The sequence below is a fragment of the Leucoraja erinacea genome, chromosome 2 (genome assembly GCF_028641065.1).
Source record: "Leucoraja erinacea ecotype New England chromosome 2, Leri_hhj_1, whole genome shotgun sequence".
NCBI classification, from domain to species: domain Eukaryota; kingdom Metazoa; phylum Chordata; class Chondrichthyes; order Rajiformes; family Rajidae; genus Leucoraja; species Leucoraja erinaceus.
The window spans coordinates 98,880,977-98,907,369 of NC_073378.1; the positions used below are offsets into that span (position 1 = coordinate 98,880,977).

The window sequence follows — 26,393 nt, forward strand, 5'->3', positions numbered from 1 at the left end:
ACCAGAAGAACCAACATATTGAAGAAAAATATGCAAACATTAGGGCTAGATAGTTATGAATACTAATATTTTGTGGTCACAAAAAACACATTTGTACTATTCATTTTTTTCCACCCATGAACAAAATCTATAAAGTTTTTGGATCAGCTACATCTTGATTGGTTTCATTCAAATTATTTAATAATAAAGTTGCAATGAGGATGGGAAAAGAACAAAGTGAAATATGCATTAAAAAAAACATACACCGAGTAAACAGAAAAACAATCTGAAAGAACCAGAAACCATCTGAAGAACAGAAAACCATCTGGGAGAAAGGCGGTTCGGTGACGCAGTGGTAGAGTTGCTGCCTTACAGCACTTGCAGAGCCAGAGGCCCAGGTTCGATCCTGACTACGGGTGCTGTCTATACGGAGTTTGTACGTTCTCTCCGCGACCTGCTTGGGTTTTCTCCGATATCTTCGGTTTCCTCTCCCATTCCAAAGATATACAGGTTTGTGGGTTAATTGGCTTGGTATCAGTGTAAATTATCCCTAGTGTGTGTTGGAAAGTGTTTACGTACGAGGATCGCTGGTCGGTGCGGACTTGGTGGGCCGTAGTGCCTTTCCACGCTGTTTCGAAGAAGGCGCTCGACATTGATGTGGATCCTGGGAGAGCCTTGCAGCTGACCGCACGAGGTGGCGAGGTACGCTGAACCAACATCTCAAAACGGGGGAAGAGAAATTGACGAACGCAGCGGCAGACAAGCGGGCACGCAGAGAGGAGCGCAGCAACTTCAACAAACCAGAGACCACACACAAATGTGACCTTTGCCACAGAGACTGTCACTCCCGCATTGGTCTCTTCAGCCACAAGCGATGCTGTGCTAGCCGATGTTTGGAGCAAGCAGCCAACAACCAGGATGCATCACCCATGGTCAGTCATGACCGAGGGGGGCCTATTATTACTCACAACTATAATAATTAGAAATGAACTCCCTTCTCATTAAAACAAAAATTTTGCTCTTTTTGATTCATCACTATTGACTGAAAAAGACATTCCTTTCACAGATTTCAAATAATGGGCAGAATTACTGAAGTGAATGATTTTATTCTAGAATAACTTACAACCAGTAGTATTATAACAAAAATTACAAATGGCATACAATACAATAATTCCTCTAATATATTATCAAAAGTCTAATGCATCATAGAATAATTCAAAAAAAATGCCAACTGGAGTTGATAGCCCTCATTTATTAACGTGACCCATATAAAAAGGGAATATGTGTAAGAAGGAACTGCAGATGCTGGTTTAAACCGAAGATAGACACAAAAAGCTGGAGTAACTCAGCGGGACAGGCAGCATCTCTGGGGAGAAGGAATGGGTGACGTTTCAGGTCGAGGTCTGAAGAAGGGTCTCCACACATTCCTTCCCTCCGGAGATGCTGTCTGTCCCACTGAGTTACTCCAGCTTTTTGTGTCTTAAAAGGGATTAGCTGGCTTAACCAAAATACAGCAATTAAGAACCCTGATTTTTCAGATTGGTAAATCATTTGAGTAATATGACATATACATTATTCAATCTATTATTGTGATTTTATATAACAGTTCCAATATTAATGTTATCCTCATCGAATCTCCTTCCTCCCTCTATTTCTGTTCCTTACAGATTACAATAAATCACAAGAACCAAGCCCCAATGCTGAAGGCACCACCTCCCAAGACTGGCTTTGTTTCTTCAATCATCAAGAGGACTCGGAGTTAAGACACAAGGAAGAAAGAGAGAACTTGGTGCATTTTTCTCTTTGAATGAGAACAAGGAATTACGAACATGTTGCCCTCTGAAAGAGTCGCTCTTAGCTGGAAACTTTAAAGCACACACGGGAAATCTGGTTTTACCCAGTTCATGTTCTTCCTGTCCACCTACAATGATAATCAGAAAATCAGGTAAAACACGACTAAAATCACATTACTCCCGATCAGCTGGAGAGGTTTCCTCTAATTGCAAAAGCAGTAAACAACCTCTCCATCCCCAAACTAAATTACTGTAGACCATTGATTTGCACAGTTGTCATTTCTATGATTGAATACAAGAATTAAATCATGAAAGTTATTGTTGGTACATGTGGTTTGCAGTTTACGTGTAACAAGCATTTACTGAGAGCAGATTTACCCTCCCAGCTTTATCCTTTTGGCAAATATTGCAGAGGCAATTTTTGCTTCCGAGCTATTGACTTTGCTACAAAGCTTTCTTGTCATTAGGACAGGGGGATGAAGTGACAGCATTAAAAACACTTTAAGATGCAGCAAACCCATACCAAATCTATGTCACATTGGAAACATTTATAAGGAATTCCTTGTCCTCTATTGAAACTAAAATGTTAACAAAGTCTTTAGTAACACAAGCATCTCATGCAGAATATATCAGTGAATTTATTTCTGGTATCATGCAACAAGATTTCAATCCAATTAGGAGTAAAAATTATGATGGAAAGTTGCTTCTGAAGCAGTTTGTCAAATTTCAGTTGATTCTGTTACATAACAGAGAGGGATGGAGACTTGGCTCTTGAATCTTCAGCCCAATCTGCCCAAATACTATTGCACATGACTAAAATTGCACACGCAATGTAATTGCTGCCACTGAAGCGAAGCTCTCTGCCATTAATTCTGTACTTCTGACTTACCCCACACACAATATAGTGTTATAATTCTTGTGGCTTGCACTCCACAGCACTTGGGCAAACACATAAAATTGCCCAAAACTTTAAGCGGCCAACTTTACAAGGAATCTGTTTCTTGCTCGACTTCAGTTAAATGGTCATAGCTGGGCCAAACGATTAATTGGGAGTTAACAGGAGATATCCACTTCACTAGCCTAAATGGATCAGTACAAATTACCAAAACAAAATTGGTCAGATTACAGACACAAACCTTGCTTTGGAAATCTTTGTTGCTCTGAAAAGTACACTGAGCATGTATTGCATGCAGGCCAGTCTGTTTTGAGAGGGCCCACAGTTACAAAGTTCTGTTTTGGTATTGTGTGCAGTAGTGTGGTTTTGCATGCCTGATGCTCTCAAAGGCCTTTCCACCATGGTGGAGCTAGTGTAAAAAAATGACTGGTCAGGCCAAAGGGACTTGAGGAATAAGGTGTGGCATTTAAGGGCAGGACTTGTGATCAGTTGCCAAAGGTTGGTTTAAGTCACTTGGGGTGGATAATCAAGAATGATATGCGGTGGGAGAATGGTGTCAGGGTTATAATCTGGTGGCTGGGGTTGAACGATTAAGACCCAAGGGAAATAAGTTTGATTTAATGCTACAAGACCCATCTACAGAAGGTTATCCTATCTGGTAGTTCAAGTGCCAGATTCCAGGAGCAACAATTTAAAGCAGGTCATCCACACGCTTGAGGAGGCTCACTTCTGCATGGGTGATTTGTGGTCACCAATCCCGCATGGGTACTGCATTCATAACTTCTGCTGCCTCAAATGCAAGAAGATTTCTGCATGGGTAATTCATGGTCATGCTGCATGTGGTACATATTTGGTTGCAACTTCTGCAAATTATTTTTTTGCTTGTGCGGCCTATGGACTCACAAAGTTCATAATTTATACGAGTAGAATCAGGCCATTCACTCCATCGAGTCTACTCTGTCATTCAATCATGACTGATCTATGCATTCTAATCCCATTTTTCATGCCATCTCCCCATAACCCTTGACACCCATTCTAATCAAGAATTTGTCTATCTCTGCCTTAAAAATATCCACTGACTTGGCCTCCACAGCCGTCTGTGGCAATGAGTTCCACAGATTAATTAACCACGGACTAAAGAAGTTCTTCCTCACCTTCTTTCTAAAAGAGCGTCCTTTAATTCTGAGGCTATGACCTCTGGTCCTCGACTCTCCCACCAGTGGAAACATCCTTTCCACATCCACTCTATCTATGCCTTTCATTATTCTGTAAGTTTCAATGAGGTTCCCCCTCAACCTTCTAAACTCCAGCGAGTACAGGCCCAATGCTGTCAAACGCTCATCATGTGCAGAAGCAGTCTTCCACAATGTACCATTGGCTGACTGTAGAGACAAACTCTTGACTGTTCTATGGTTAATTTAGGCTGACTTAATAACAGAATAAATGCCACATATTCAGATCTGCTCTATGTGCTAATTTCTGGCAGCAGTATGCGATAGTGTAGCTTCCATGTTTTAAATAAAAGGATTTCCATATAAAAGCAGCACTGGCAGAGAATGATCTGAGTACACAAAGTACTATTTGTGTAATCAGGACCTGAACAACAAATCAATTTTCAACTAAAATTATAATTAAAATATTCAACTCGGGTTACCATATTTGTTGTTTGTAAATATACACACAGCAAACATCTGAATGGATGATGAAGCAGATTCAATGGTGGCTTTCAAAAGGAAATTTGATAGCATACATGCTTGCAAAGATAAAATTTACAGAACTTTGGAAGCAGAACCAGGGATGGAGACTAATTCAAAAATTCATTACGATAAATTGAAGCGTTTCATTCCGTCCTGTAGTTCTCTGTCATTCACTACATTGTCAATGATCACAGCTGCAATGAGCTATCTTAACCCAAGATAGCAGAAGAGTTTAAAATGACTTCTCCTGAGATTTTGTACGTAATTTTTGCATGTTACTATATGCAAATTGTCATTCTGATTAGGGTGACATTATGATATTTTTTCATACTATACGGTGGCGGTAAAATGCTTTATTTTAATTGCAGCATGTGTTTGTTTGCTGAACGCCCATTTTTTGCAGGGCGCAACTCCTGGTTTAATATCCTGCCCATGGCCAATTTTCAGAATTATTTTTCTTCTGCGCGACTGGTATAAACCAGACAAAACACTGTTTCACACCTCAGCATATTTTTATCAGAATGTTCCACCGTTCATTTCAGCTGCAACATGCTGATTGGTCAGAGTTTCCAGCAGCTCAATGAAGGGCTTATTCAACTATCCTCAAAGCACCTCGAGCAGCAGGTCTGGTGAAAGTCTCTTTATGGTATCTGGTCCTTTAGCTGCCTGGAGGAGCAGCCTTCTATCCTGCAGCTTTCCCTTTGATCTGTCACAAACAGACAATATCGACATCCACATTTTCCAATTTGCTTCAGAGGGAAATCCACAATTACCTTAGATCTGCATAGACATGCCTGTGCAAAGAAAATGTTTTTTAAATTATAGAGAAAAAAAAGGCCAATATTCAATCCCCCTAAGACTGGTCAAGTAATTTGGTGCTTCCACTGTTATGAGTTTCACAGTGTTCAAGTATTTAATAAAAACGGTGTACTGGCTGCAAATAGGCCAAAAGATAAATTTTGAACTGTCAAGAGATCCTTTCTTCAAATTGTGAAGGCACCTCCTTAAAAGTGTTGGTGAAGCTGGAAATCTTACCTAATGTACAGGCACTTGTGGATGCTCTTTGATGAGCAGAACTCTTAAATGACAATAGACCATTACTAGTCATGAGTATTCCATACCAAGTACCAAGTAGTCACGCTGATGTAAGCCAGTACTTGATTACAGAGTGTGTATGTCTGGTACAAATCAACACAGCAAGCACACATTATTACTCATCTAATTGTAAAGAAAAATGTGTTCAGGGGGTTAAATTCACCCCTTAACAATTTCTAATGCAGAACAAGACTGAATACAAAACCGTTCAAATGTCAGTTGAGGTGACATTGGAAATTGACCTTAACACATATTAGCACTGGGGAAGAGCAACAGTCACTCTTGATTGCTATCCACTGATGACAACCTGAAGACAGATGGATGACAAGATTGTGCCTGAGGTGGGGAAGTCAACATTATCTATCCACCAAGTAATCTGCCAACACTGTCTAGCTTCACACATTAAGGGTGGATACTTAGATGAAACAAAGGAAACAATAACACCTGTAGAATCCATACCCGACAGGATTCACAGCATTCAACAAAGAAGCAGAGAGGAAAAAAAAATCACAGGAGCCAGCCCATGACCTACCCAAGCCGATTGCAATTTTGTTAGCACATTCGAGAGGAAAGATTAAAGATTTGAATTGAATTGATTTTATTGAAAAATCCAGCATGAAAACAGGCACTTCGGCCCACCGTCCGGACTGTCACTATGCTCTCACTATTTCCAATTTCACATCTACTCTGGGCTTGGGTCAATTTACAATGACCAATTAACCAATGAATGCACACATCTTTGGGGTAGCTGGCAAATGACTACAATCGCTATTTACAAAATCATCTCTTGAGTATACACCTTACTTGGCATAGAGCAAGCACCTGTTTTATTCTGTTACCTTTTATTCAGTGTTTTGTTTTATTCAGTTGCAAAATGGAAATACATGAATGTTTGTTAATACACAGCATCCAGAAGATTGGGAAATGAAGTCATCCTTGGCACACTGTTGGATTTAACAAAGTAATGGTCCTTAATCCTACTTTATTGGTCCAGATTGTCCTCTAAATGGTGAAAATCGTGAACTAGCCTATTGCATGTCCTGGGAACTCACTGCTATGTCAGTGTGAACCCAGGCAGAGTCTTCTGTAGTGTTTACAGTTAGGTGATTAGCAAGGACCAGAAGAGTATGGATTAGCAAGGTGTAATAGGGTAATTCACTCCCCTCCAATAACTTTAAATTGGGGCCCTGACTCCTGGGCAGTCATTAAGATTAGAACCGTGAAAAGACATTCATAAACATTTATTTATTTATTTGTTTATTTGTTCCGAACAAGTAAAGACATAAATAGGAATAAATAACACCAACAAAATGGAAGTAGTCAAACAATTGGACATTCCAGGCAATATTTGCAAAGCAATGAAAAGCATAAAGCATAATGCAAAAAAAAGGAGTGAGAAGAAGAATAACTTATTTAATCTCACCCCTTCTCCCTATTCAAAAGTACGTGCACTATTTAACGGTTACAAATCTTATATAATTATTAAAACTAGAAAATTGAAATACAATTTAAATTAACCAAATTAAATTGTGTGGTCCACTTGCTGATCTGTGGATAGCCATTTTTGACCATCACTATCAAGGGACTGGGGTGCTTCCTGGTGCACATTTACCAGGAAAGCTTCTCAATTTATGAATGTGGAAATCTGATGGAGTGTGCATTACCCTTTTAGATCCACGAGGACATTGCAGATGTCCTCAGGGTAACAATTATCCACAATTGAAGGCAGCACTTCAGTCTGTCCTTCAGAGTCTCTAGTTCTGCTTATAAAAGGACAGATCCTGCACATCAGCCAACTAGTCAGCATATTTTTATTACATGCATCTTATTCATTTTATAATGCAAATAATTCATAACTAAATTATGGTAAACATTTGGAAACTGAAACCCAGTAAAATCCTAGTTCAATTGTTTCAATTTTAACAACCTAAATAGATACAATACTTAAAATGTCATAACTTTTATTTAAATAGAACGTGCGGCTCCGTGCTAGAGTCCCCTGACCAGCGAACAGCTATTTTATTCTAACTGCTTGAACTCGATTAAAACACAGGTTCCAGAGGTGAAATGATTATACTAATTAATCCATACAGTTTAACTTACCTTCTGCTACAGGTTTATTTATAAAAGATTTATTTATTGCTAAAAGTTCAATAAGGCATGCATCTGGGTTGTGTACATTTGTAAGTGATACTTGGTTCTTGTCACTACCAGGATTTTTTTTTTTAAAGCGAAGATTTACTAAGCATGCAATAAAATTTCTTCTGTGCATCTTAACCATTGTTATATCTCTATAATGCAGTGTTGGTATCTGTCCACCTTTATCTGCAGGGCATGAGCAGTTATTTCTCACAGCAATGTGATAATGATAGCCAACCTTAGTAAATCTGACAAGTTTATGAATAACCCCCCTACATCCCAGTCACCAGTGCAGGACAGCGAAAGCACAAAGTCCATACAATAAACCTTTTTATCAATATTTAATTTTAAAATATGAGACAATTATAGTGGTGAATAAAATATTCTTCTTATTCTGAAGGATATTATTGAACTGTATTTGAGAGATGAACAATGTCACCGTGTTTGAATATAGCGTTACAAACTCCATTGCTGTGCACTTTGGATCTATGCCTTGTCATACAAAACTATTTAACGTAAAGCTCCATCCAGAATTGCTGTTCCTACATCTAACATGGTAACAAGTGAAGATAAGCAATACCTGGAAGTGTCTCTCAACTGAGAGAAAGGCAAATATTTGAACTTTGGAAGTGGAACCTCAGATCATAAAGATTTATTATTTAACATGACTATTATTTGTGGTATCAGAAACTAGGTATATAATTGGAATTGTTCTTCAAGGTATCTGTAGAACAAATAGATTTGTAGATACATTTTGAGCAGTCATAAAATATTAAAAAAATAATCTTTTTTATTAAAGTATTTTGTTGATGCTCTGTATTTGTTTCATCATGTATTACCTGCACAATTTTATTGATAATGAGTGTGGGGGTGGTAAGGATGAAATGAACAATTTTGGGATGTTTGTGACCGTTTCCTATCTTTGAACTATGACAGTTTACATGCATTAAAACAACTTTACACTCATAAACACTAGAAGAGTACCACACAGGAACAGGTCCTTTAGCCCACAATGTCTGTTCCATGTATAATGCCTAGATAAATTAATCCATCTGCCTACACATGAATCATACCCTTCCATTCCCCGTTTATCCATGTTTGTATCAAAAAGCCCTTTAAACCTCTTGTATCTGCCTCCACCATGGAAGCTTGATCCAGGCACCCACTACCCTCTGTGTAAAAAAAAAACAAGTCCCACACATCTGCTTTAAACTTTGCCGCTCAGCTTAACACCATGCCCTCTAGCCTTTGACATGTCCATCCTGGAAAAAAGGTTCTGGCTGTCTACCCTAACTATGCCTCTCATCATTTTTTGTATACTTCTACCAGGTCTCCCCTCATTTTCCAACATTACAATTGTTCTTGATTATCAGATTTAATAATCAAATACCTCTCATCTCGTCCCCATAATTTTCACCTTAGTCCAAATTTAGGACAAATGTAAATCAACATATTTACAAAATTACAACTTTCCAGTTCAGTATGTGGGTGTTTTTTTTTTTACAAATTTTGAACTTTCTAAATTCATTTCTTGTAAATAAGTAACACTTAAAACATGCAATTCACATTTGGTTCATTTTGCACGTGTAAAAATTAGAATATGTCTAAGATCATCAACAGATTAGCAAAATTATATTTCAGTAACAAATGAATGTTTTCTGATGATATATCACTCCTTCAGCATAACATTCGCACTGCTGTGTGGGCCTTTGATATTTATATCTAATTGCCACAGATCCTTTATCAATTAGCTCACATCTTATCCCAATTATAATTATGATTGTGAAGTGACAGAAAAATAATATTATGAGCTGCACAGAAAGACAACATTTCACCTTGAGAAGACCACAAAAACAGCCAGGGATTGACCTCGACATCATTGTCATAAATTCAAAGATGACCAGCTTTCCCACCTCCCAGATTGTTGGAATGATGTGACACTGGATATATTGCCCATGCTGAGTTGCTCTGAAAATGGCAATCCATTGTTTAGCTGACCCTCTACTGTCTGTGTGGCATAGAGTTCTCTCTCAATAGTGATGAAACGCACAGCGGGCATCGGAATCATGTACAAAATGCACATACATCCCATGCAATCTCATGGTCATTGGTGCATTAAATTTAACACTGCTTGGTCTCCTGCAGGAAAAAAGTGTGGACAGTGGGAATCATAGGCGTAACAATGGTTTTTGTTCTGTACGTCTATGAACCACGTAATGTCAGCATGCAGTCTATTACTGATGACAACTGTCTTTTCAAGTAAAGGAGCTGTGTATGCTCTAATTTGTAAATTGTAAAATGCAATAGCTCTGCTTTGTAGCACTTTGGTGTACTGTCATTTTGAAGAAAAGTAAATGCTGAACAAATAAAAAAAAAAATCCTTTTAGGTTCAACTTTCAAATTTATGCAAAAATATAGAAGTTTCATTTTGATTCTTTTCAAGACAACTGATCTCCTTTGAGTATAGAGAGATAATGAGATGTGTTACATTTTAAAAATAAACCTTGAGGCTGTATTTGGAAGGGGTGTAAATCATGCAGAGTTCACATACACAATTCCAAATATCCCTGGCAGAACTGTACATGCAAGGATATCAAAGGAGGGCAAGGCTGGTCTCAGATATAAACAACCTACCACCAATGCCAACAGTCAGTACATGAATAATTACCAATTTCAGAGTCTGTAGAAAACAATAAACTTGGATAGAAATGTTTTTTGAAAATAAGTATTTATACTCTCAGAATTCACGGAAAAACAGTACAAATGGCAAATAAAATAAGAGGTAAATGTCTCAAATTAAAAAAAAGTAATGCAAATCTTAATACCCATAATTCCGTGCCATTTGAAATAGCGAATTAATCATGAAGTAGCATTTGTTTATTTTTTCCAACAACAAGATCTTGATCAATTGGGGGGGTTTAATTCAGATAAATGTGAAGTGTTACATTTAGGTAAAACAAACCAGGGCATGACTTAGACAGTAAATGGAAGGGTCTTGTAAAGTGTTACAGAACATTGTAACCTAGGAATGCAGGTACACAAAAGTGGTGGAACAAATAGACTGGAAGGTAAAGACACTTTCATTAGTCAGGGAATAGATGATAGGAGTTAGAATTACATGCGCAAGACGTTTGAATACTGTATGCAATGTTGGTCACCCTACTCTAGGAAGGATGAAGCACAAAAGGTTGCTATTGAGAGAATAGGTCCCCTTAAAGATCAGCATGGGTGTCTAGGCGAGTAGCTACAGGAGATAGGTGCGATTTTTAATGAACATTTCTCATCATGTTTTATGGTGGAGAAGACCATAGAAGCTAAGTTGTGATGTCATGCCAATATACAAATGACCAAAGAGGAGGTATTGGCAGTCATAAAGCACATTAAGGTGATGAATCCCTGGTGCCTGACCAGATGCATCTTTAAGACTTTGTGGGAAGCTAGAGGAGAATTGGCAGTGGCCCTTGCAGAGATATTTGCCTCAACTTTAGTCACAGGTGAAGATCTGGAAGACTGGATGGTGGTTAACATTGTACCGTTATTTAAAGGCAGCAAGGGCAAACCAGGGAACTATAGGTCAGTGAGCAAGTGATTGGAGAGGATTATGTTTACAACATTTGGATAGACAGGATTGATTAGAGATAGACAGTGTGGCTTTGTGGGTGGGAAATCTCACAAATCTGTTAGAAATCTTTTAAGAGGTAACCATGAGGATTTATGAAGGCAGCGTAGTGGACATCATATGGATTTCAGCAAAGCTTTTGTCAGGATCCCGCATGATAGGCTAGTCTGGAGGGTTAGATAGCACGGGATCTAGGGAGAGTCAACTAATTGGATACGTATTTGGCTTGGTTAAAAAGTTGAGGGAGACGGTGGAAGATTACATAATTGGATTGAATGAATGAATACATTTATTGATATACAAGAAATTTGCCTTGGTGCTCCGCCCGCAAGTAACAACATTGGAGACCTGTGACTATTGGAGTGCCACAGGGATTGGTGCTGCGCCCATTTCTGTTTGCTATCTATATTAACAATATGGATGAGGGACTTTTCACAATGGCAGGCAGTGACTAGTGGGGTACCCCAAGGCTCAGTACTGGGACCCCAGCTATTTACAATATATATTAATGATCTGGATGAGGGAATTGAAGGCAATATCTCCAAGTTTGCGGATGACACTAAGCTGGGGGGCAGTGTTAGCTGTGAGGAGGATGCTAGGAGACTGCAGGGTGACTTGGATAGGCTGGGTGAGTGAGCAAATGTTTGGCAGATGCAGTATAATGTGGATAAATGTGAGGTTATCCATTTTGGTGGCAAAAACAGGAAAGCAGACTATTATCTAAATGGTGGCCGATTGGGAAAGGGGGAGATGCAGCGAGACCTGGGTGTCATGGTACACCAGTCATTGAAGGTAGGCATGCAGGTGCAGCAGGCAGTAAAGAAAGCGAATGGTATGTTAGCTTTCATTGCAAAAGGATTTGAGTATAGGAGCAGAGAGGTTCTACTGCAGTTGTACAGGGTCTTGGTGAGACCACACCTGGAGTATTGCGTACAGTTTTGGTCTCCAAATCTGAGGAAGGACATTATTGCCATAGAGGGAGTGCAGAGACGGTTCACCAGACTGATTCCTGGGATGTCAGGACTGTCTTATGAAGAAAGACTGGATAGACTTGGTTTATACTCTCTAGAATTTAGAAGATTGAGAGGGGATCTTATAGAAACTTACAAAATTCTTAAGGGGTTGGACAGGCTAGATGCAGGAAGATTGTTCCCGATGTTAGGGAAGTCCAGGACAAGGGGTCACAGCTTAAGGATAAAGGGGAAATCCTTTAAAACCGAGATGAGAAGAACTTTTTTCACGCAGAGAGTGGTGAATCTCTGAAATTCTCTGCCACACAAGGTAGTTGAGGCCAGTTCATTGGCTATATTTAAGAGGGAGTTAGATGTGGCCCTTGTGGCTAAGGGGATCAGGGGGTATGGAGAGAAGGCAGGTACGGGATACTGAGTTGGATGATCAGCCATGATCATATTGAATGGCGGTGCAGGCTCGAAGGGCCGAATGGCCTACTCCTGCACCTAATTTCTATGTTTCTATGTCTATGAGAATGTACAAGTATGGATAGTAAGTTTGCAGATAGTATCACAGAAAAAGGTTCTTTGGACCACCTCATCCATGCCAACGATGATGTCCCATCTAAGCCATTTGCCCAAGTTTGGCCCATATCCCTCCAAACCTTTCCTATTCATGTACCTGTCATAATTGCCTTTGAAATACTGTTATAGTTCTTGACCCAACTACCTCTTCTGGCAGCTCGTCCTGTATACCCCCCACCCTCTGCCTAGAAAAAGAGTTAAAAGTGAAAGTTGCCCCTCGGGTTCCTATTGAATGTTGCCCTCTCACTTTAAATCTAGGTTTTGTATTTTGCTCTGGATTTTGATTCAATTACCCTGGGTTAAATCATTTGCCCTATTTATTTCCCTCATGATTTTAAACACCTCTATTAGATCGTCACTTAGCCTTTGCACTCCAAGGAAAAAACATCCTAGCCTGCTTAACCTCTCCCTATAGCCCAACCACTCAGGTCTTGGCAACATAAATTTTCTCTGTGCTCTTTCCAGCTTAATGACATCTATCCTATAGCAGGGTGACCAAAACTGAACACAGTATTCCAAATGTGACCTCACCAACCTCTTGTAACATAACGTCACAACTTCTAGGCTCAATACCCTGACTGATGAAGCAGGGCTCGAAATTAACGGTTGCCCGGGTGCCAATTGCCACCTAACGTCCCGCCAGGCAACCTAAAAGTCGTGTCATTTTGCCCGGCTTGGCAAGTACCTGGGACACCTGCCGTTCAACTCTGAGCGGGTCCCCCTCTCTATCTCTCTCTCTCTGTCACTCTCCGTCTCCAACCACCATCCGTGTCCGGGTCTTCGTTCCTCATCTGCCGGCACGGCCGGCAGCCTAGCACATGCGCACTGCCACGGCCAGCACATCTTCTCCCTGCACATGCACACAACCACGGCCAACACATCATCGGGCGCCCTGCACATGCGCACTGCCACGGCAACTGGTCGGCGCCGGGCACTTTCTCCCTCCCTTTGCATTGTGGGAGATATGGCCGGCATTGCTGTCAGTCGCCGACTCGCCGCGACCACAGAAAACCAACGCAGAATCACTCCCTGGAGCTGGAGTAACTCCCTGGAGTAATTCTTGCTTCTTGGTTCCCTGGTCCTCCAAAAATATTCTAAATAGCATTTAAACTGGAGGTGCTGGAGGGTCCATCACCAAACTCCAAACTCTGAATAACAGCCTATTGCAATTTATCTGTCTATTTATTGTGTATATATATATGGTCTATGGTATATAGACACACTGAATTTTTATCTCCTGTTCTGTGTTATGTTTACATATTCTGTTGTGCTGCAGCAAGCAAGAATTTAATTGTCCTATCTGGGGCACATGACAATAAAACTCTCTTAACTCTTGATTTGGACTTAAGCAAAAAATGGTTCTTAGGGAAAAAAGAGCTACCTTAAATTTAGTTGCGTCTGGTTGGGTAACTATGGTAGGGTGAAGACTATTCCATGCTTTAATTGTGTGGGAGAACTCCATGGAGCAGCAAAGATCTCTGGATAGAAGAAATTGGGTGTAGTTTCGGGTAGAGACCTTTCCTTAGACGCCCTCTGGTTTTAGTGTTTTTAGTTTAATTTTAAAATACAGAGCGGAAACAGGCCCTTCGGCCCACCGAGTCCACGCCGACCACCGATCACCCGTACACTAGTTCTATCCCACACATTAGCGACGTAAGTCAAGAGTCAGGAGTGTTTTATTCTCTCACGTCCTAGTTAGAACAATTAAATCCTTTCTTGCAGCAACACAACAGAATATGTAAAAATAGTACTCTGTAAACAATGTTACAAACGAGAAAATAAATCAGTGTATATTTATATATGAATATATAACCATATATATATATATATATATATATATATAACATATATATATGTGTGTGTGTGTGTGTGTGTATGATATATATACCCACACACACAATTTGCCTCCTGGGATTAATAAAGTTCTATCGTATAGAACTATCGTATAGAACTATAATAAAGTTCTATCGTATCGGGTGTGTAGGAAGGAACTGCAGATGCTGGTTTGAATTGAAGATAGACACAAAAAGCTGGATTGACTCAAAAGGTCAACAGAATAACTGGACAAAAGGAAAATATTACGTTTTGGGTTTGGTCTGAAATAGGTTCCTGCACACCTTTGGAATGTGGAAGGAAACAATAGCACCCGTAGAAAACCCATGTGATCAAAAATAAAAGGAGCAAACTCCATACAGACAGCACCCATATTCAGGATCAATTCCGGGTCTCTGGCACTTTTAGGCAGCAACTTTATGGCCAATGTACTGCCCCATAGTCTTGATCTGAATAAAAACATACAGTAGCTGTAAAGGGGGGCATAGCGTCACTTAGAGATTTAAGACTGAAAATGGATAGTTTATTTTTTTTAGTAACCAAAGTTATCAACGTATAATTTTTTGTGTGTTGGAAAACAAAATATAGTGGCACAGCTGGTAGACTTGCTGCATCACACGGCAGGAATCTGTGTTCGATCCTGTCCTCAGGCACTGTCTGTGTTGAATTTGCACATTCTCCCTGCAAGCGTGCGGGTTTCCTCCCACATCCCAAAGACGCATTGGCTTTGTAGGTTAACTTGTTTCTGTAAAATTGCCCCTAATGTGCAGGGAGTGGGTGAGGAAAGTGGGATAACAGAACTTGTGTGAATGGGTAGACAAAAATGCTGGAGAAACTCAGCGGTGAGGCAGCATCTATGGAGCGAAGGAAATAGGCGACGTTTCGGGTCGAGACCCTTCTTCAGGCCGATGTGATGGGGGGGGGGGGGGGGGACGGGAAGAAGAAAGGAAGAGGCGGAGACAATGGGCTGAGGGAGAGCTGGGAAGGGGAGGAGAAAGCAGGGACTACCTGAAATTGGAGACAATGTTCATACCGCTGAGGTGTAATCTGCCCAAGCGAAATATGAGGTGCTGCTCCTCCAATTTACTCACTCTGGCCATGGAAGAGGCCCAGGACAGAAAGGTCGGATTCGGAATGGGAGGGGGAGTTGAGGTGCTGAGCCACCGGGAGATCAGGTTGATTATTGCGAACCGAGTGGAGGTGTTGGGCGAAGCGATCGCCAAGCCTACGCTTGGTCTCACCGATGTAGAGCAGCTGACACCTAGAGCAGAGGATGCAATAGATGAGGTTGGAGGAGGTGCAGGTGAGCCTCTGCCACACCTGGAAAGACTGCTTGGGTCCTTGGATGGAGTCAAGGGGGAGGCAAAGCGACAAGTGTAGCATTTCCTGCGGTTTCAAGGGAAAGTGCCAGGGGAGGGGGTGGTTTGGGTGGGAAGGGACGAATTGACCAGGAAGGTACGGGGGGAGCGGTCTTCCACGGGGGGTGGAAAGCCGACAGGGGAGGAGATGGGAAGATGTGGCCAGTGGTGGGATCCCATTGGTAGACAAAAAAGCTGGAGAAAATCAGCGGGTGAGGCAGCATATATAGAGCGAAGGAATAGGCGATGCTTCTTCAGACTGATCTTGGGGGGGGGGGGGACGGGAAAAAAAAAGGAAGAGGCGGAGACAGTAGGCTGTGGGAGAGCTGGGAATGGGAGGGGAAGGAGGGAGAAAGCAAGGACTACCTGAAATTGGAGAAGCCAATGTTCATACCGCTGGGGTGTAAACTACCCAAGCTAAATATGAGACAATAGACAATAGGTGCAGGAGTAGGCCATTCGGCCCTTCGAGCCAGCACCGCCATTCAATGTGATCATGGCTGATCATCCCCAATGGACAGGAAGGCTGGATTTGGAATGGGAGGGGGAGTTGAAGTGTTGAGCCACCGGGATATCAGGTTGGTTATTGCGAACTGAGTGGAGGTGTTGTGCGAAACGATCGCCAACCCTGCGCTTGGTTTCACCGAGGTTGATCATACGCTGAATAATCCAACCACATTTTTGTTTGGAAGTGGAAAGAAATAATAGAAATTGCATTCATTGCAACATAAAAAGAGTTGAGATACTGTATTATAATTTTGCTGCATGTCATTGTGGTATATATCATGTCTTGATTGGTGAATATGTTTAGTTTGTGACTTTATTTGAAGCAGAAATAATATGTGAATGTTTCATTGAGCATAATTCCGACTGGTAACTACGCACTTCGTCCGAGCACATTATCGCACGCGTCATGCAAGCCGTCTTAAATGACCACCTAAACTCTCATTTGGCAACTTAAAATGCTGCCTAGGTTGCCCGGCTGACAACAGAGAGAAAACGTGAAATGAGAGCCTGTGAAGGCCAATGTACCAAACGCCCTCTTTAAGACCCTACCCATGACACCACTATCAGGGAACCAAATGGCTGAACACATAGATCCCTCTGCCCTAGAACATTCCCCAGAGCCTACCATTCACTGTGAAGATCCTGTACTGATTTGACTTCCCAAAATACCCAAAAAAGGAAGACATATTCAATGCTAGCATATATCAAGAGGGCTGGAATACCAAAACAGAGATGTAATGCTGAGGTTCTATAAGGCGCTGGTCAGGCCGCATTTGCAGTACTGTAAGCAAACTTGGGGCCCCATATCTGAGGAAGGAAGTGCTGGCCCTGGAGAGGGTCCAGAGGAGGTTTACAAGAATGATTCAAGGAATGAGAGTGTTAACATATGATGAACGTTTGACAACACTGGGCCGCTTAATCAATTTAAATCCCTTTGCAGTCTCCATGTCCTCACTTTCCTATTGATCTTTGCTTCAATACACCTGTTTTGTTTGCCTAAATCATTAATGTGACTGTAAGTAGCAGAAGCCACAGCACAAATTTCAACATTACCCCATTAGTTGCTGTTTGTCACTTGGAAAATGACCTATTTACTACACGTGTCTCCTTTATGACAATCAATTACATAATCTCTTTTTAACCTCAGACTCAGAGTGTTGGAGTAACTCAGCGTGATCAGGAAGAATCTTTGGAGGACATATATATAAGTCCTCCAGAGATGCTGTGTGACTTGTAAAGTTACTCCAGCACAGTGTGTCTCTTTCTGTAAACCATGTTCATGTCATAGAAGCAGAATTAGGCCACCCGGCCCATCTACTCCACCATTCAATCATGGCTGATCTTTCCCAAAAATTCCCAATGAGTTGGCCTCCACAGCCGTCTGTGGCAACGAACTCCACAAATTCACCACCCTTTGACTAAAGAAATTCCTCCTTATCTCCTTTCTAAAGATACGTCATTTTATTCTGAATTTGTGCCATCTGATCCTAGATTCTCCCACTGGTGGAAACACAGAACTCAACTAGATTTCTCAAGTATGATTTTCCTTTTCCTTAATTCGATTTTATTTTGACATTAGTCACACAACACAGAACAGGTGCTTTGGCCCACCCAAATCCACACTGACATCATGTATCCATCCATTTACACTAAACCTAATTAATATTCCCATCACCTGCACACAGATTTTACCACCCACCTCCAGTGGAGGCGATTTACAGCAAGCCGACCTGGGAGAGGAAACAGGAGCACTTATTGAGTTTCTGCATATTCACACCTATTGCTTACTATTACACACTTTTTTAAATTACAAATCTTTTGTCCTTTTGGTTAAGTACAGTTGCCTTCCTTTTCATTTGAATTGCAAATGCCAGGTTCCTATCAGCATGGCATTACCAACTCGCACTTTTAGCGATGCAAAATATCATCAAGATTATACAGACAAGGGGTAAGTAATGGTGGACTTCATTAGTCTGGCAGATTATCGGCCATTATTTATTCATATCATTTACTGATGTTATGTACAATTCTCCGATAATCACATTGACATAACGTACAATACATTATTTATGCTTCTATTAACATACTTGAGCATTATGTCCATATAATCTCTGTCTTAACATGTTATTCCTTTTGCATCAAGCCCAAAAGTGCTTGTGGGGAAATGGCTTCTAAATATCTACTGGTGCTAAAAGATCATTATCACATGGTTGTTTCTCCAAGTTAAAAACAAATCAAGAATCACACAGATAAAATCTGAAGAAAATAAACTCCTCCTTGTAAACATCAAAATATTCTGAACTGATTTTATTTGAATTTCTACAGTATTTCTGTACGAAGATGTACCAGGAAGGATAGGGTGAACTTTGGGATGTTGCTAATTTAACTGAGGATTTCCAGTGATCAAGCTAAATTAGTTATGTTACAAGTCTTTCTCAAACTCTGATGCAAAATGTCACCACCTTGACGGACTACTTGAAGTTAGACTCAGTGTTGAAAGGTATTTGTGAATGAATGTCAGAAAGTTTACCCCATTGTTTACAGCTCAGACCACAGACTCCACCCTGTCTCAGCCGCTTCCAAGTTGTACTTTGTGGTGAAGTTTTGTGAATGGAACTGCAACACTCTGGGGAAAAAAAGGAGTCATAATTGTGAACTCTGAACAAACTCATCAATTACCTTTTTATTTCTTTGACAAACAGCATGGGATGTTTTGAAATGGTAGGGTTTGTTGATAAGGACAATTGTGCAGCTGGATGATGATCTTCAATGGCTCTCTGCCAATATAAGATTCCCAGTCTGCCATTAACTGGTGGGGATATGTCTCCAATTTTTCAAAATGAGGATGTCAGGGGGAGCACATTTCAAACAAAAGGACATTGGTTCATTGTTTTTGTCCCATTCGTCCTTGTGATTTTCAACAGTGTATCACCATGGCTGACTTGTACAGCAGAGAACCAGGCACTTCGCCCACGAGCTTAATGCCAATCTTTTGGTTCATCTACACTAATCCTATTTGCGGGCACCACTACTGTATTCTTGAAGGATTGGTTAGCTTTGGATAACAAATATTAATTTATTTTGGCAAATAACACATTTTCCTCAAACCTTACTGATGTTTAAAAATGATGTGCTGCCTCATATTTTATCGTAAAACTTCAAAATACAGTAAACCCTTGTTATAACGGACCATGGGGGGGGAATGGTGTCCGTTATTGACAATTGTCGGCTATAACTGAGTAAGGTATTATCATTGTATAAGTGGTAGAAACAAATAACTACATTTGCTGGTTAATACACAAAATGACAAAAATTTCTGGAGTAACTCGGCAGGTCAGGCAGCATCTCTGGAGAACATGGATAGTTGACGTTTCAGGTCGAGCCATTTATGCAGCGTGGTTAATTGAGGTTTGGGTCCGGGTATTGACACTGGAGGATAAGGAGTTGATATTGAGCAATGAGGTGCTAATCATTCATCTTGGCAATGCTATTGCATTGTTAACGACGTGTTATGTTTACTCCACTTTTCCTTGATCATCGTTACACACAAAATGCTGAGTAACTCAGCGGGACAGGCAGCATCTCTGGAGAGAAGGAATGGGTGAATTTTCTGGTCGAGACTTGAGTCTGAAGAAGGGTCTCGACCCAAAACGTCACCCATTCCTTCTCTCCAGAGATGCTGCCTGTCCCGCTGAATTACTCCAGCATTTTGTGTCTATCTTTGGTTTAAACCAGCATCTGCACCTCCTTCCTACAGCATAATCAAAGTTCCTGGTTTTTCACCAATGCTGTCAGGAGCAGTACTTACTTTGGCTTGGTGGGTGTGGAATAGTTAAAGCCACATTCTCCAAAGAGAAATGCCTGATGCTGGTGGTGAATAGGCAGGGTAGGAGAAGGGGTTAATAACTAGTTCCAGAGAAGAGTTCTAGAGACATTTATTGTCACATGCAACAATTGGTACAGTGAGATTTGAATGACCATATAGCCATACGAATAAAAAGAACACAGTACACAATAGAATTTAACATGAACGTCCCCACAACGCAGAATCAACGTTTCCCACTGTGAGGAAAGGCAATAAAGTTCAGTCCTCTTCCTTGTTTAGAGGAATAGAATGAAGTTCATGAGATAAAAAGGAAAAGAAAGAACAGAAGGAAATGAGAGGAGTGAGGTAGAAAGGAAAGAGGGATCAAGAACTATTGAAAGGTGCAATAGATAAGTACAGCATATCTACATTGATCACTAGCAGGGACAATATTTTTCTTTCATATCTCATGGAGGCTGACTATAACATCCACATCTAACTTGAAATCAGCTGGATGAGCGATGACCAGGAATCATATCCAGGCTGGTGAGATCTACAGCAGTAGTATGGTAGATGAGTGGCTGGAGGTTGATACAGGTGAACAATAGCAAGTTTAGTAGAAATGAAAGGTGTGAGTGCAGCAGAGAGCAAGGAAAAACTGTTAGGATTAAATTGCATTTACTTCTATGCTAGAGGCTTGAAAAGCAAAGATGATGAACTCCTTGGATAGGTATGAGATTATAGCCATTACAGTAACATTTTCAAGGGAGAGACAAATCCAGGGTACAGATCCTACACGTGAGATTGAGGTGGAGGAATTAGCAGAGGGGAATCGTACTTTTGATTAAGTAGAACATTATGGAAATAGCCTTTGATGAAGGTATGGAGGTATGATCCATTGCAGTTTTATGGGTGAAGTTGAGAAATAAGAAGGGCATGACCACCTTGTTGGGATTGAACTCTAGGTCCCCAAGGAGTCAACGAGCATTAGATTAACAAAAATGCCCGGAAATTAGGTAAAGTTGCAAGAATAATAATAGTTATAGTCGGGATTTTTAATTTTCCTAATATTGACAAGGATTGCCATGGTGTAAAGGCTTAAATGGGGTGGAACTGAATACATTTTGAATACATTTTATTAGTCAAGTGTGTGTACATACAAGGAATTTGCCTTGGTACTTTGCTCTCAAGTAACAACACGATATATACAGTAAACAATTAAGAATAAAACAATTTAAACATGTGAAGAATGAAATAAAATACCAGATTCATTGTATTCTGGAAAGTTTCCTCAGGCAATATGTCGAGGGAGGGGGCAAAACTTTACTTACTGGTGCGAAACAGAGCTGGGCAAGTGGGGGAGAGCTTAGCTGTAAATAGTTATAGCAAAGGACATAACAAACTAAATTGGGACAAGGCTAATTTTGACAGTATTAGACAAGAGCTTGGAAAAGTTGATTGGACTAAGTTGCTTGCGGGCAAAGGTACATCCAGCAAGGAGGACATTTTTAAAAGTGAGATAGCAAGAAGTTAAGATCGTATTAAAGTGGAGAGGATATGGAACACTTGACAATAGGAGATATTAAAACTGTGGCCAGAAAAGGAGATAATGGTCAGGTACAAGCAGCTGGGACCAAGTGAACACCTGAAGCATTGGGAATACAGAAACATACTCAAGAAGGAAATCAGAAGGACATAAAATGTGCAGATTAGATAAAGAAGAACATTAAGGGAAATCCAAAGTGAATTTATAAATATTAATCAAAATATATAACCAGGGAGAGAATAGGGGGCCTCAAGGACCAAATTAAACGTCTCTGTTTGAAGCTCCAGGAGCTGGATGATGTCCCAATGAATATTGCTCCTCTGTTTTAACCATGGAGAAACAAGAAGACAAAGGAACTCGAGAAAGTAAATGGGAAGATATAGGGGCTTGTCCATATTACTGTAGAAAAGATCTTAGATATCTTAAATGTATGAAGGTAGATAAATCTCCAGTGCGTGATCAGTTTTTCAGTTTAGTTTAGAGATACAGCATGGAAACAGGCCCTTCAGCCCAGTGAGTCAGCACCAACCAGCGAGCACCCCGTACACTAACGCTACCAAACATACTAGGGACAATTTACAAGTCTTACCAAAGTCAATTAACATACAAACCCATACGTCTTTGAAGTGTGGGAGGAAATGTGAGCCAGGAGAAAACTCATGTGGTCACAAGGAGAACGTACAAACTCCGTATCGACAGCACCTGATCAAACCCGGGTCTCTGGCACTGTAAGGCAGAAACTTTACCGCTGCGCCACCGTGCCGCACCGGTTTAGTTATACCCATGAACACTGTGGAAAGCTAGAAAGCCCTGGCTGGGATATATGCATCATCGTTAACCAAGGTTAAGGTCCCTGAAGACTGGGGTGTGACTAATACTGTGCATTTATTTAACAAAGCAACAAAGAAAAAACTTGGAACTATAGTCCAGTAAAGGGCCTGTCCCACCAGCATGCGTGGTCGCTTGAGCCGTACGGCTTCGTGGGGCCGGTCCCACTTCAATCGCCGGAGCCGTATGGAGTTGTGCGGGGCTGGTCCCGACATCGCACGGTGCTCCGAATAACTGACACGGTCCAGAAATTCCGCGCGAGAACGGCCTGTCGGCCCGCAGCCGCATTGAGGGCGTACGCAGCGCCTCGACGGGCATACACAGCGTCTCAACGCCATACGCAGTGCCTTGAGGCCGTACGCAGCGTCGTGATGGCGTACGCCTAGCGCGTGGTGTTGCGCGATGACGTCACCGCCCGGCGTGCCGTTGCGTGATGACGTAACCGCCCGACACCGTGCGACGTCCAAATTCAGTCGACCCGCCTCCTGCCCAGCTGATTGGTGAGTACGATGTTAGGACCAGCCCCGCACAACTCCAGACGGCTCCGCGGTTGGAAGTGGGACCGGCCCCGCGGGGGCGTACGCCTCAAGCCACCATGTTTGGTCGTGCTAGACGCATGCAATCGCATGCTGGTGGGACAGGCCCTTAATCCTGACGTCTGAGATGGGCAAATTACTGGAGGAGATAAGATGCATGAGTTTTTAGAATTACAGGGGTTGCTTCGGGATAGTCAGCTGGCTTTTGGCATCTGAGATTATGTTTTATGAATTAGAATGATTTATTGAGGAAGTGACCAAGAAGATCGATGACAGCAGGGTGTTCATGTAGTCTATATGGACTTCAGCAAGGCCTTTGACAGGTTCCACATATAGGTTGCTCTGGAAGGCTAGCTCGCGTGGGAACCAGGGAGAGCTAGCTATTTGGATATAAAATTGGCTTGATAGTAGAAAGCAGGTGTAAGGTTGTTTTTCTGATTGGAGGCCTATGACTAGTAGTGTGACTCAGGAATTGGTGCTGAGCCCATTGTGGTTTGTCTTGTATACTAACAATTTGGATGAGAATGTGCAAGCCATGGTTAGCAAGTTTGCAGGCGCCACTAAAATAGATTGCATCATAGACAGTGTAGATGGTTATCAAGAATTGTAGTGAGATCTTGATCAGCTGCCAATCAGGCTAAGTAATGGTAATGGAAAATGCAGATAAGTGCGAGATGTTGCATTTAGGGACACCAAACCAGAGTAGAACCTTCACAATGAACACAAAGTATTGTAGAACAGAGGGACCTAGGAGTACAAGGACACAATTCCATGGAAGGCTGCCACACACTGATTCTCAGGTTTGTACCACTCCTCTAATTAAAGAGCTGATCCCATCCATAAACTACAATAATGTCCATTATTATTTTCTCTTATTACACCCTTCATTATATATTTTAGTATTTCCCCTACCATTGGCAATAGGCTAACAGGTCATGCTTCCCTTTTTTCTCTTACAAAGCACATACACATACACATACACATCTTTCTGTGATGCAAATGTTAAACAGGTTTCTTCAGCTAAAATTTAGTTATTGGAATCGCCTCTATGCTTAGGAAATCAATTAATTGCTTAGAAAAATAATTTTGCTCATTTGGAAGAACTAGACCTCATATCATGCAACTGCAAGGACATAGTAATAACAAAAGACAAAATTTTCTTCCTGGAGTCATCCCAAACTAGCTCAACCTGATATAATAAATAATTTGTTTTCATCCCAGCTTAGCTTAACTTCTGATATAATAAATAATTTGTTTTCAATAGTATACAAGATAGCAAGTTTTATGACATTAAAGGAGATGTGCGGAACAAGTTTTCTTTTACACAGAGGGTGGAACACTGCTGGGGGTGGGGTGGAGGCAGATATTATAGTGACATTTAAGCTTTTCGGAGGGAATGGAGGAATATGAATTATGTGCAGGTGGGTAAGAGATGGTCTTTGATTCATAATTGGCATAGTCCGTACAGCCTCTTCCTGTGTTCTATGTTCCTAAGAAAATCGAGGCATTGATGCGCCTTCATGATTACATCCATGTGCTGGGCCCAAGACGTAACAAAAGAGATGTTAGTGCTCGGGAATATGAAGCTGTTAACTCTGTTCTCCACCGATCCACCAATGGAAACTGGCACGTGATTCCCACTTACCTTTTCCGAAGTCAAAGATTAATTCCTTGGTCTTGTTGATCTTGAATAAGAGATTGTTGTTGTGATATGTTCTATCTCTGCTGTACATTGGTTCATCACCAGCTGTGATTTGGCCAACCACTGTGGTAACTTCTGCTGTATCGATATTCCCCATTATAAACTTTCTTTATATAAATTGTTTATGTAATTCAGCTTCACCAATGTACTGAACTGGCCTTAGCTACTGATGTTTAAATTCCAGATTGTGAGCAATCCAATTGACCACATTTTCTCAATGACTGTGCAAGAGATGTAAGGGACCTTCGTTTTCCAGTGTATGTGCCTTCTGTGAGACTGGAGAGTTCGTGCCATGCATCTGTTTAGTTGAGCAAGACTTACAATTCAACTATTCCCTCAGGTTCAACACTTGCATAACAAAAGGATGTTTTACTGGTTAGATTCATTCATTTGGTACTTCATTATTAATTAAATCTTTATTTTTCAAGTAGCAGGCAACAGCTCTTCCCCTTCCACTAAATCCCATGCCACCCAATTTCTAATCTTTGAACAATTTTGAGAAGCTGCACCCAGTCCAAGGGCAAACACTCGGTGCACATTCTCACTGAGTCTCCTTCCTGCTGACCAAAACTGAACTATGCCCAGCCCACTAATGTTACTTCACAAAGACTGAAGGAGTCTCTACTCAGAAGAAGGAACGGCACTGTGCTAACGTGCCCACCTAGAATTTCATGTTTGTGGGGAGTTCAGATCCAGAGTTGTCTTAGTTAATGCACGAATAGCATTATTGCAAATAAGTACATTAAATAAACATTTGTCACTTATCAGAATAGGGATCCTGAGTGAGATCTTACTTATTCCTTCAATGCGTTACCTTCATTGCACTGGCCTGGTTAGAAATAGAGTTTATGCTGTTAAATTAAACTGCTATTGCATGAGGTGAAGTGCTGGGACTAGAGATTAAATACACAAAGTGAAATAATTTCTCTCTTGACAGATAAGGAATGTGCTGCAGTTTTTGTGAGCACTTTCCATTTACTGCATCTTACAGTGAAAAGCAGAGCGTGAAAAAAAGCAATCATACTGAGTGGTTTAGGCACATGCCAATGAAAGTAGATGACACTTAATACAGAGAGAGGCAAGCAACAACAGATAAAAGAAGCAAGTTTAAAAAAAAGAACAAACATCAAATCAGACTATCCAGACTGAGAAGGACTTACAGAATACTGCAGCTGCTTTGGAAAGTTCAATGTAGACCAGTGACAGAAAGTGGCGAGTTATGTGGGTCACAGAATGACATGCCCCTTTAAGCTGTCAACGATGTACAAACCAAGCAAAATGTTTTAATCTTCTTGCTCACAATGTGTGAGAATTCTGTAGTGCCATACTACAGATGAAAACATTTTTTTAAATTGCATATTTACATAATGTTGGAAGTACGGAAACAAAAGTGACTTCCATTTCCATAATGTGGTTAACATAGCAAAACAGCCCTAGATAGTTCACTAGAGAGTGATCAACACTTACTTTGACAATGACCCACAGGGCTGGTGACCAGAATCATGGGCAGAGGGGAGGATTTTGAG

At 41.0% G+C, this 26,393-nt stretch overlaps 1 protein-coding gene and 1 long non-coding RNA gene across 3 annotated transcripts in view; one reads left to right on the plus strand and one right to left on the minus strand.

Moving 5' to 3' along the window:
- dgkb (diacylglycerol kinase, beta) overlaps positions 1 to 6,792 on the plus strand; it is a 518,449-nt gene extending 511,657 nt beyond the window's left edge. For both annotated transcript variants that reach the window (XM_055661892.1, XM_055661899.1), the window contains one exon: positions 1,647 to 6,792. In XM_055661892.1, the coding sequence (XP_055517867.1) occupies positions 1,647 to 1,742 (96 nt within the window). In that variant the 3' untranslated portion in view covers positions 1,743 to 6,792. The remainder of the gene's footprint in view (positions 1 to 1,646) is intronic.
- Positions 1 to 26,393, minus strand: part of LOC129713052 (uncharacterized) — a 43,666-nt gene that overhangs the window by 2,118 nt on the left and 15,155 nt on the right. The gene's annotated exons all lie outside the window — the stretch shown is intronic.